Source organism: Lissotriton vulgaris, chromosome 6 (genome assembly GCF_964263255.1).
Source record: "Lissotriton vulgaris chromosome 6, aLisVul1.2, whole genome shotgun sequence".
NCBI lineage: Eukaryota > Metazoa > Chordata > Amphibia > Caudata > Salamandridae > Lissotriton > Lissotriton vulgaris.
Window position 1 is genome coordinate 1,772,911,821 of NC_141694.1, and position 12,137 is coordinate 1,772,923,957.

General features: G+C 45.6%; 1 protein-coding gene across 3 annotated transcripts in view; it reads left to right on the plus strand.

The window, feature by feature from the left end:
• The window catches only part of EFR3B (EFR3 homolog B), a 1,036,998-nt gene that overhangs the window by 277,123 nt on the left and 747,738 nt on the right, over positions 1-12,137 (plus strand). For all 3 annotated transcript variants that reach the window (XM_086928032.1, XM_086928030.1, XM_086928031.1), the window contains exon 2: positions 1,548-1,624. In XM_086928032.1, coding sequence (XP_086784158.1) covers positions 1,548-1,624 — 77 coding nt within the window. The remainder of the gene's footprint in view (positions 1-1,547; positions 1,625-12,137) is intronic.

Consider the following 12,137-nt stretch of genomic DNA (forward strand, 5'->3'; position numbering starts at 1 on the left):
GTCATTCACATTTTGCTTCTACCCATGACAGCATGGCGCAGAGGGTCAGCCCACTTCAACCGACAACTCTGTTGCCCTGTGAGCGACTGCATTTTGCCTGGTCCCATATATACATCTGCATGAAATGTGTGCGTTTCAGTGCCAGGGCAGGTGCGAGTTTCTCCTTTAATAAGTCCCCTTTCATTTCTCTTTCTTCTTTTTCTAGAGCTTCTTGCAGCTCTTCAGACTATGCTAATTCGTTGCTCACTTGCCGCTGATTTCATCTGCAGTGCTCTAGGTTCTATCTGTCCACTCCTTCTAAACTGGACGGCCATCTTGGAATGGGCTTGTCTGTAGTGTATCATTCTAAAAGGGCGAACACGTTGTTTTTAAACGTGGTGACTATGATGGAACATTAAAACAACAATACTCTAAGTTCATGTGCCTAAACTCATCAGTGACTAATGATGCACTTTCAATTATAAGCCAGATCTGTTGACATTGAAAGCGCTTGTTCATTATTATCTACCTTATCTCTCGTTCTACGATTTATTTGTTAAAGGGACAGCTAAGTTAATTACATACCCTTGATTTAGCTGCTGGCATATTTTCTTGTGCCATCATAATCATTTCTCATTCCTTTTTTTTGCTGAAAGCGAAGGCCCACCATTTTACTTTCTAAACCATTTTTTAAACTCCCATTGACCATTATGTTCTACAATTTATCTTGATGGTACATCCTGTGAATACATTGTCAATCGAGAAGCAGAGACATTCGATCATCTTGTCTAAGGCAACCTCATGTACAAGAGTGGATGCCGCCATCTGTGCTGTTAACCAAAGTGGTAAATAAATCCCATAACTCATATATGTACAGTGGCAGCTGTCGTAAATTTGCTACCAGAGTGAAGTGAAAAAGGTAGGTATTGTTCTAGTGGAAGTCTGGCCATATTCAAAGAGGCAAAGAGTGTACAGTTCCCCATAGACTACTTTTTAGGTTTAGTTTTCGAAAGTGCAGGTAGATTATTGCTTATAATATACTTAGAGTGGGATTTAAATCCAACCCTTTCAACCATTGGCTCTCTTCGCCCAGCAGCTTTCAGACATTGCCTTGAGACTTTGTCAATCACATCTTGGCTCCGCCTACTAGTGAGTTCATCTCACACCTAATACAAGTGGTTGTTTGGGTATATTCTCCTGCCTCCACTTGAGAGCTTGCATTAAACTATAGCCATCTCTGTCTGCTGGATTTATTGCGTTTAGGCTGCATGCGTTACCACTTTAAAACAAGGCCGTTTGGCTGTTCCAATGCTTGTTAAAGAAGTATTCTGGCAATTTGGCGCTTAATAGAGGAATCGAAAGTAGGCAACTGAATGGCCTGTGCCAACAGTCTATTTTAGTAGTACCTGTTGCCCTCACTCCTCTCACTCAGTATGATTTTTATTTGTCGACTTTACATCTAATGTAACTTTTGTTGGTTAAATGAGGATTATGAGGTCAATAAACTCTTTCTTTACTGTTTATCACCTCCCTGTTTTTCTGAGTATATATTTTTGTCTCCATCTTAGGTGTCTGCGGTTGTTGCGGAGCTTTACGTCCACGCTATAAGAGGCTGGTTGACAATATATTTCCAGAAGATTCTGAGGTATGTTTTCTCTGCCTTGGAGTATTTACACAGTTATACCTTTTGTCATATTTGGAAAAAGTAAAAAATGTAACGACCGCCGTAACTGGTTTTTCATTGCTTTGATATTGGGAGGCGGGAAGAGGTAGATTACATTAAAATAATTAAGGTAGTAAAAAGAAAGGCAGTTGGAAGAAGCCTTACACCTGCTTGGTAAATGAGCATTGGCACTGCCAATTGTTTTGGCTTTTGCATGTTGAAAAGATGTTTGCAAGCTCCAGTAGGACATGGAGGAGTTATCTGCACCTGGTCTTGGTGTTGAGAGAGCCTTGCTCGTATTAAAAACTGTATTCAAAACAGAATACCTCTGACACCATTGATACCAATCTTATTTTCACCAGTTGGATTTTTTATTTATCCCTGGGTTGCAACTGAATACACATCAAACGTATTTTTTGATTTCACCAAGACTTGTTGTCCCTGTGCAGGACTTGCTAGAAAACTAGCCAGTTACTTTGAATGGTGCATAAAATATGTACAAGAAAAAGTGAATACTCAAGACATATAAACCATAATTACATTAAACTTACATCTCTACATTTCTCGAGACAACTGACTGTACAATTTACAAACATAGAAAGAGAGAGCCTTGCTCTGCAGCCCTATTTGCTGTACTTGCGTTGTGTGTTAGTTGGTGGCCACCTTTTCCTCATTGAAAATACAAAATGGAGGCTATTACCAAGAAGGTTAAGGGAGCTCAAGTTACCACCGGGAGGGGGGCGGTGTGCGGGGGTTGGGCGGTGTGCGGGGGTGGAGGAGGACTGAGGGACAGGGAGTGCAGTCTTGTGTGCATAAATGAGAGCTCTTGGCATGAGGGATAGACCTAAAGGATGGTGCTAAGTATACTTTCAGAACAAGTACAGCCTAATTTCCCAACACATGCAGAATGGGCGCAACATGGTGATAAGAAGTGCAAGCCTATCAAATGAAACTGGTACTTGCACCACTTGAGACAAGAAATAGGTTCACTCTGCTTACACACTAGTAACGTCCATAATCAAAAGAGAGTGAGCGCTACTGATTTTTTTGGGGGTCTAGGTCTCTTCAGTTTTGACCCGAAACACTCAACCAATCTCTGCCAATGGTGGTGTAAGTAATCACCACTATGGTGTATCATTGGGCAACGTCTTCATTGGGTTTCGCACTTAGGTACTTGCTTCCCTAGGTGAGTACGACCCCCCCCCCTTCTGAGGGAAAGTACTGGTGGTATCCATATGGTGATGTGTAAAAATTACATCCTGCATCTACAAAAGTAACTTTAATATTGATGAAGTATACAGGGGTAAGGTTAAAAGGTGAAGTGGTGATGTTTTTTGGACGTGTTAACTATCCGCAATATCACATGTTATTAGTCAGCATGTTTCAGCCTCTAGTGCCCATAAGGGTCTGGGCTTCCTCAGGACCTTACACCTAGTCCAAAGGGTCCCTTACTATTGATATTTTTTGTGGACTCGTAAGTCAGTTACTTATGCGTCTTCAACAAAATTGGTTCTTTTGTAAAGAATCGTCGGCTTCTTTTAGCCTAAGACTTGTAGTCTCTTTTTGGCCTGCCTCTTGGGTATCAAATGGGACTAGGTCTTCGTGGCAACTTCTCATTGTTCGGCCCCAGGTATGTCTACCTACATGGTCCTCATCCGTCCTGGTAGGATGTTTGCACGCACCAGTAGGACATGGAGGAGTTATCTGCCTCCTATTCTGCATCTGGTCTTGGTGTTGAGAGAGCCTTGCTCTGCAGCCCTCTTTGCTGTACTTGCGTTGTGTGTTAGTTGGAGGCCACCGTTTCCTTATTGAAAATACAAAATGGAGGCTGTTACCAAGAAGGTTAATGTAACTCAAGTTACCACTGGGAGGGGGGGTGCGGGTTTGATCGGCGTGCGTGGGTGGGGGAGGACCGAGAAACAGGGAGTGCAGTCTAGTGTGCATGAATGAGAGCTCATTGTTCGAGGGATAGACCTAAAGGATGGTGCTAGGTGTACTTGCAGAACATGTACAGCTTAATGAGCAGCAAAACATGTTTTTCCCAACACATGCGCAGAGTGGGTGCAAATAGTAATAAGAAGTGCAAGCCTTTCTCATGCACCTGAAACTGGTACTTGCATCACTTGGCCAGTCCCCTTTGGTCAGCCACCCAATCCTGGGACTCCTATTTCAGCATGCACTAACACCCTGCAGTAACCTAATTTCTGTGTGCTACGTGCCACTGAACAGTGATGTGACCCGGAACATAATATACTTGAATCACAGCACACAATAAGGTAGTTTGCCCACACATACTTTCTCCACTTATGTGATTTCCAAATTAGTTTATCATGAGTTCCACTTCTTAGTGGAACTCTCCGTGATAATTGTTCTGGACAGAAGATCTACCAACAGACTGTTCTAATGGGCGAAGATATAGCAGAAACCTGCGTGGATCACTGTCTTGTGTATCGTCATTATTTGCTGATGGAACTTGTACCTCAGAAACGTAGTGTGCATTTGTTACATGAATATGAATACACCTGTCCGAAGTGAACCCCTTGCATTGGTAGACCATTGAGGAACCTAACAGCATCCATGACATTCCGTCTTGCAAGTGGGAAGGTGTGACCAGCTTGAAGAACCGTTTCTGATGTCGCTTTTTGGCTGATTTTGTTTTCTTTGTCATGAGGAGGACAGCAGTAGTTATTTGGTAAAGGTGAGTGAATATATGTGACAGAGTATCAGAAGAGGAGAGTTTGCTTACTAAAGAGTCTTTTGCATTAGGGTGGTAGCGGCTAGGTTGTTTAAGACCAATTTATTTTAAAATGATCTATTTGCAAGTGCCTTTTTTTATTTCAAAAGTTTTTATTGGGTGTTTCCAAAAGCAAAGAAACATATACAGACTATGAAAATATAGGAACCAATTTTGGAGGCAAAAGAATAAACAGTGACAGCAGAAACAAAGCAAAATGAATGAATGGGCGCAATAGACATTAGATCATTAAAAAAGCACGAGTTTAACAAAAAGAAAATATATAATCTCAAACGTATACAGTACAAATGTAGTATCCGTACAGTGCCCTACAGATGAGTTCAGCCGCTGGAGTAGCTGGATTTGCTGAGTGAGCTCAGAGAGTTCATGTAGGGCCGTGTTGAGCTGGATTACAGGTGTAGGGTAGGAGGCTCAAGGTGGTTTGTGTACGCTAAAGTAGTTGTCAAGAGTGGCTCACATTCGTCTGTGAGGAGGACGCCACAGCAAATTTTGAAGTGAAATATTATCAGCACCCCTTAGGTTGGTGACCCAATTTCACCAACAGTTGAAGGAGGCCTTGCGTGTGTCCTTCCAGTTATTGAGAACGATCTTTACTGCGGCAGTGAGGAGTAAGTCTAAGAAGACGACCTGCTTTGAGAAAGCCGAATACCAGGGTGGACAACTCCCTGGGGGGGGGGGGGGGAGAATGAGAAGACGTTAGAGAGAAAAGTATACATCGCACCACTTCACACGACAAATCCCCTGCAGATGCTGCAGCAAAATCACCACAGACCAGCTCCTCTCATCACTAAACCGGAACCCGCCAGCCGACACGGCGAACACCAACGAAGCAGCCAACAATCTCGCACAGTGGATCACCTACTGAACCGACGACCTCGCCCCACTGAAGAACCCCCCATGCAAGACCGGCAACAGGAAAACATCATGGTTCACAGACGCCCTCACAGAATCAAAAAAATCCTGCCGAACCCTCGAGAAAACCTGGCGCCACGAACCGACAACAGAAAACCTGACAGCCCTCAAGAACGCCACTCGCGAACACCACCAGCTGATCCGCACCCCCAAAAGGGCATCGTTCAAAGAACGGCTAGACAACAACACCCACAACAGCAAGGAACTCTTCAGCATTGTCAAAGAGCTCTCCAACCCCAGCACCAGCAACAGCGACATCACACCCTCACAAGACCTCTGCAACTCCCTTGCCACATTCTTCCACCACAAGATCACAGATATACACAACAGCTTCGGACCCCAGACTCCACCTCCAGTCACAGAACCAACGACCCCCAGCACCACCCGCAGCACCTGGACCCCCATCAGCACTGAAGACACCACCCACGTCATGAACACCATCCACTCCGGCTCCCCCTCGGACCCATGCCCCCATCATATCTTCAACAAAGCCGACATCATCATCGCACCCCACCTCCGGAACGTCATTAACAACTCCTTCACGTCAGCCACCTTCCCTGAGAGCTGGAAGCAAGCAGAAATCAACCCCCTTCTGAAGAAACCCACGGCAGACCCCAAAGACCTCAAAAACTTCCGCCCCATTTTTCTTCTTCCCTTCCCGGCGAAAGTCATCGAGAAGACCGTCAATAAACAGCTGACTGCATTCCTCGAGGCAAACAACTCGCTCGACCCGTCCCAGTCCGGATTTCGAGCCAACCACAGCACTGAGACCGCCCTCATCGCCCTCATCGCAGCCACCAACGACATCCGGACCATGATGGACAACGGAGAAACAACCACTCTCATCCTCCTGGACCTCTCGTCAGCCTTTGATACCGTATGCCACCGCACCCTAATAACCCGCCTCTTCAACACTGGGATCCAAGGAAAGGCCCTGGACTGGATCACCTCGTTTCTCTCCGGCAGAACCCAGAGAGTCCGCCTCCCTCCCTTCCGCTCAGCGGCCACCAAGATCATCTGCGGCGTCCCCCAAGGCTCCTCGCTCAGCCCAACCCTCTTCAATATCTACATGACCCCCCCTCGCCACCATCGCACGCAAACACAACATCAACCTCATCTCCTACGCCGACGACACCCAACTCTTTCACCAAAGACCCAGCCACCGCCAAAAACAACCTCCAGGAAGGAATGAAAGACGTCGCAGAATGGATGAAGCTCAGCCGCCTGAAGCTGTACTCAGACAAGACGGAAGTCCTCATCCTCGGACAATCCTCACCCGCCTGGGACGACTCCTGGTGGTCCACGGCGCTGGGCTCCGCGCCGACACCCTCGGACCACGCTCGCAACTTGGGATTCATCCTGCACTCCTCCCTCTCAATGACCAAGCAAGTCAACGCCGTCTCATCCTCTTGCTTTAACACCCTGCGCATGCTCCAAAAAATCTTCAAGTGGATCCCCACCGAAACCAGAAAGACCGTCACACAGGCCCTTGTCACCAGCCGACTGGCCTACGGAAACGCCCTATACGCAGGAACCACCCAGAAACGACTAATACGCATACAGAACGCCTCCGTACGACTCATCCTCGGCATCCCTCGCCACAGCCACATATCCGCCCACCTGAGAAACCTGCACTGGCTCTCCGTCAGCAAGAGGATCACGTTCAGGCTCCTCACCCACGCACACAAAGCGCTCCACGACATGGGCCCCGAATACCTCAACAACCGCCTCTCGTTCTACACTCCCACCCGCCAGCTCCGCTCCGCCAGCGTCGCCCTCGCCACCGTCCCATGGATTCGCAGAACCACCACTGGAGGAAGATTGTTCTCCTACCTGGCAGCCAAAACATGGAACTCCCTCCCTGCACACCTACGACTGACCCAGGACCACCTCACCTTCAGGAAACACCCCAAGACCTGGCTATTCGAGCAGTAGCAGCACCCCCCCTTCCACCCCCAGCACCTTGAGACCCTCACGGGTGAGTAGCGCTCTCTATAAATGCATTGATTGATTGATTGAGAAAATCGAAGACTCTGTCCCAAAAGGGTACTGCGCATGCACACTGGAATAAGAGATGTTCTAAGTCACTGTCTCTGTCTTTGCAATTCCAGTAGTTTGTATCTTCCCTAATGTTGTGTGAGAAGAGGCGCGCCGGAGTCCAAAAAGCTTTATGAATGAGCCAAAACTTTGTCTGGGAGAGTGTAGGGCTTTTTTGTATGTCTCGTGGTCGACTCCCGGGTTTTGGACCAGTCCAAGTCTGAAATTGGTAAAGAGGAATGTGATTCCCAGAACTGTGAGAGTTGTTTATTAAGGGTTAGAGTGTTGCAGGCGTAGTAGTTTATCGAGCCAGAAAACCTGGTTGCTGAGCCTATTTAGTTTAGATAGGTATTTCGGGAGAGAGGGAGGCTTTGAGGATAGTTTTGCTTTAGAGATCGCTGACTTTATACTCAAAAAGCTACAAAAACTCCAACAAATCGAGTGCGTATTTGGATTGGAGTTCCCTGAAGGAGAGGGGGTAGGAGTCGCCAAGCAATTGGTGTGGGAAATAGATGTCTTTTTAATCCATAATTCATTGTGTAATGACTTCCCTTTGTAGACTAATGCGTGATTATACCATAACGATTCCCAGTTAGAACGCTGTATACTCATGTCTAAGAGTTTATCCATTTTCAGCAGAGCGATTTTTGTATTCTGGAAGATGGATTTTGAGCAAGTGGCCGTGCTGAGGTTAGCAGTCAGGGCAGTCGCAGGAGCTAGGTTTCTAAACAGAGCTTTCTCTACGGCTAACCACACAGGGGTGTAGTCAGCAGGGGGTGATAGTCAATAAAAACGTTGTTTGGCAAGGAAGGCCGTTTGGTACACTTTGAAATCCTCTAAGTTGACCCCCCTAAAGATTTATCTAAGTGGAGTTTTTTTATGCTAATCCTTGCCTTTTTCCCTTTCCATAGGAATTTAGAAAGTAGAGTGTCCAATTTGTGGTGGAAGTCCTGGGACAAGGTGAGAGGTAGCATTGTAATAAGATAATTTACTAGAGGGGAGATCATCATTTTGATGGTCTCGACCCTCCCCCACCATGTTATGAAGCGGGAAGACCAACCGTCTAATTGTGATTAAATTTTTTCTAGCGTGATGGACTCGTTGTGCTGAAGGGTCTCAAGAAGGGTGCTGCCAAATTCAATACCTAGGTACTTAAATGAAGCCGGTTTGCCATGAGAGTCCGGAATTGCCCAGCATGTCTCTGGTGCTAAAGATGTTTAGGGGCTTAACTTCTGATTTGTCTCGGTTCAATTTGTATCCAGAGTGGGTAGAATAACACTCTATGGTGGACTTGAGAGCCTCGATGGAAGTTTCTGGGTTTTCTGTAACCACCAGAATGTCACCCGAACATGCGGCCAGTTTCACTCGCATATCACCAAAGCATACACCCATAATGTCATCATTTTGTTTTATATCAGTGAGGAAGGGTTCGAGGGCCTGGAGAAACAGTGCAGGCGAGAGAGGGCATCCCTGTCTGGTACCCTGTTCTAAGTGAAATGAGTCCGACAGGGTGCCATTTATGGCGATCCGGGCGGACGGAGAGTAATATAGGGCCATTACCATATCAATGTAAGACTTCCCCAAATTGAAAGCTCGCATACATTGTGTTTTAAAAAGGACCAAGACACCCTGTCGAACGCCTTTTCTGCGTCCAGGGTGATGGCCACAGAGGGGGCTGCTGTTATTTTGGCTTTCTCCAGGACATGGCATAATAATCTGGTGTTATCATTGGACATGCGGTATTTGAGAAACCCTACTAGAGATTTGCTGATTAGTTTAGTAAGGATTGCATTGAGTCTGTTGGTCAAGATTTTTGCATAGATTTTGCAATCCAGGTTGATGAGTGACATAGGGTGATAGTTTTTTGTTAGGAGGGGGTCAATTATAGTGGCTTCACCCATTGACTCAGAGACACAACCTTTTACAGCAATAGAGTTAAATAATTTTAGTAAGATGGGGCTAAGAGATTTATCGAAAGCTTTATAAAAGCTGGCCGATAGCCATCAGGGCCAGGGGCTTTTTTGCTTTTGAGAGATTTAATAGAGGAAGATAGTTCTTTGTCTGTGAAGGGGACCCTAGAGTAGAGCTGTCTACTTCTGAGAGTTTAAGGAGATTTAGCACGCCTAGGTATTTAGTGCATGCTTCTGGCTCAAATGTCAATTTGTTTTTATAAAGGTCTTCATAGAAGGCCCGGAAGGAGGCTAGTATTTTGTCTTGTTTAGCATGGATCTAATTAGTGGAGTCTTTAATCGATGATATGATATTGTTTCTGTCTGTTTGAGGTAGGATGCAAGCAGCTTCCCTGCCCTATTTCCCTCACAGAATTTGAGCGCTTTGAATTTATTGATCCATACTACGGCGCGTCTACTCACAATTGTGTTGTATTCGTATTTCTTTTTAACAAGGTGGTCTAGAGAGGAGGTATTGTCTAAGTTAGCTGAGTGGGTGATTTTTAATGCCTAGATTTCTTTCTCAAGAGCGTCAAGTTCCGAGTTCAATTTTTTGTTGGTCTGCGTTCTAATGCCTGTAATTACGCCCCTAATTGTAGCTTTGAGAGCATTCCAAACGATGGAGGTGTTCCAATCTGGAGAATCATTTAGTTTGATGTATTCCTGAATCACGTTTTCTATTTGCCGTTCGTTCTCTGGGTCTGAGAGTATTTCCTCATTGAAGCGCCAGCCCTTTGGGGGTAGTATAGAGTGAGAGCCTGTGAGTTTAGTGTTGATACAGGAATGGTCAGAAACTAGCTTGGGTGCTATGACCGTTTCATTTATAAGACGAGTGAAAGGGCTAGAGATCAGGATGTAATCAATTCTGGAGTAAGAATTATGTGGTGCAGAGTAAAATTTGTTATCTCCCCCATCAGGAGGTGCCAGGAATCACTTGGATTAAATTTGGAACACATACGTTTGAGCGACTCATGAGAGCGGGATGGTTGGTATGTGCATTTGGATTGGCGGTCTATTAGAGGGTCTAATGGGAGATTGAAGTCGCCGCCTATTATCAGGAGTTCGTCTTGTGGTATGCTCTCAATAGAGGTTGAGACAGAGTCCCAAAAGTCTGGGTCGTCCGCATAAGACCCATATATATTTACCATGTGTATGGTCCTCATTTCTCATCAAGTGGGGAATTAATAGCCTACTATCCGTGTTGTGAGAGTGTGAGGCAATGGAGATGTTTGAATTCTTTGAGATTAGGTTGATCACCCCCCTTTTCTTATGGATGGCCGAGGAACATAGAGTATGCGAGACCCAGTTAAGTTTTATGAACCCAATATCCTCCTCTGAGAGTTTTGTCTCTTGGAGTAGGATGACGCCACCTTTCGATTTTGCTAAATATTCAAAGACTTTTCTACGTTTCACTGGATGGTTGAGGCCCTTGACGTTCAGAGAAACAATATTGAGATTTTCTGTCCGGTTTTTAGTCTGAGCCATGTAAAGGGTAGCGATCGATATGAGAGTGAGTGGCATAACAATATGTATGTATAGTCGGGAAGTCGGTGACTTTGAACGCAACACATTGCAGTGGTATCCGCAATATGGCACGGGACTAGTTGCTTGTGGGTTTTTCTTCAGACAGGGACACGTGTGATGATTGAACCGGAGCCTGCACTCAGTGTATAACATGTGTGATACTACAAATGAGGTACTGTCAGCAAAATATAGGAAATGACAAACAAACAGAAAGAAAACAGCCAAAACTACATTTACCCCCAACCCCCGTTCTCTCCCTCCCCCCTACCTTCTCCTCCCTTACTCCCCTCATCCCTCCCATCCCTCCCCACCCACCCCCCTCTCCCCGGAAAACTCGTAGACAGGAGCTGCGACTTCAGCACTGTCTAAAAGCAACACAGAGAGACTAAATGGAACAGTGTCTCTACAGGAGAGTTATGGGACAAGAACTTCATCACATCTTAAATGTGGTAACTTATAAAAAGAACATAGGTGACTATAAGCAACTGAGACATTTTACCCCTTAATAGGGCTTGGACAATTTCGAACTTAGTAAACAATGGTAACTGTATTGGTACTACATAATTACAGAACGCCAGAACCCAGCGTGTTCTAGCAAATTGTCCCACATAGGGACATGTAGCGGAGTAAAGCCGGCACGGCTATAGGCAACTTTTTTGTTAGCAGGAGATAACGTGGAAAGCAAACTGGCTAGAAGGAAGCCATGATAGAGAAGGATACAACAATACCAGTGGAGCACTCTTGACTTGGCAGTTCAGGTAATAGAAGAGTCCTGGATCTCCGTTTTCCGCTTGTTGGATGAACCGCTAGACAAGTCCATACTCTGTGAGGGAGAATCTTCTTGATGGCGTGCCAGGTCTTGAGGGTTTGAGAAGAAATGTAGTCTGCCATTTTCGATGATTTAAAATTTCTATGGACCTGCAAAAGAAAATTGGATGTCTTTCGCCTTCAATTTATCCCTCAGATGAAGGAAACCTTTTCTCATCTCAACGGTCTCTTTAGAATAGTCTTGAGGGAGAATTATACGATGACCATCCCAGGTGACGTGATGATTTTTCCTAGCGAACTGAAAGATGGCCTCAACGTGTTGGTAGCGGAGTGGTTTACAGATCAAGGGCCGAGGACCTTTCCTCCCTTGGACATTGAAAGTTGGTATTCTATGTGCTCTGTCAAGCTCCAGGCCGCGTTGGAATGTAATCCCCGTGATTATCGGCATCCAGGCCTCAAGGAAGGCTACGCAAGATCCCTCATCTTTCTCTGAATTCTCCGGAACGCCGAAGATGCGTACGTTTCCTCTCCTGTTTCGATCTTCCAATTC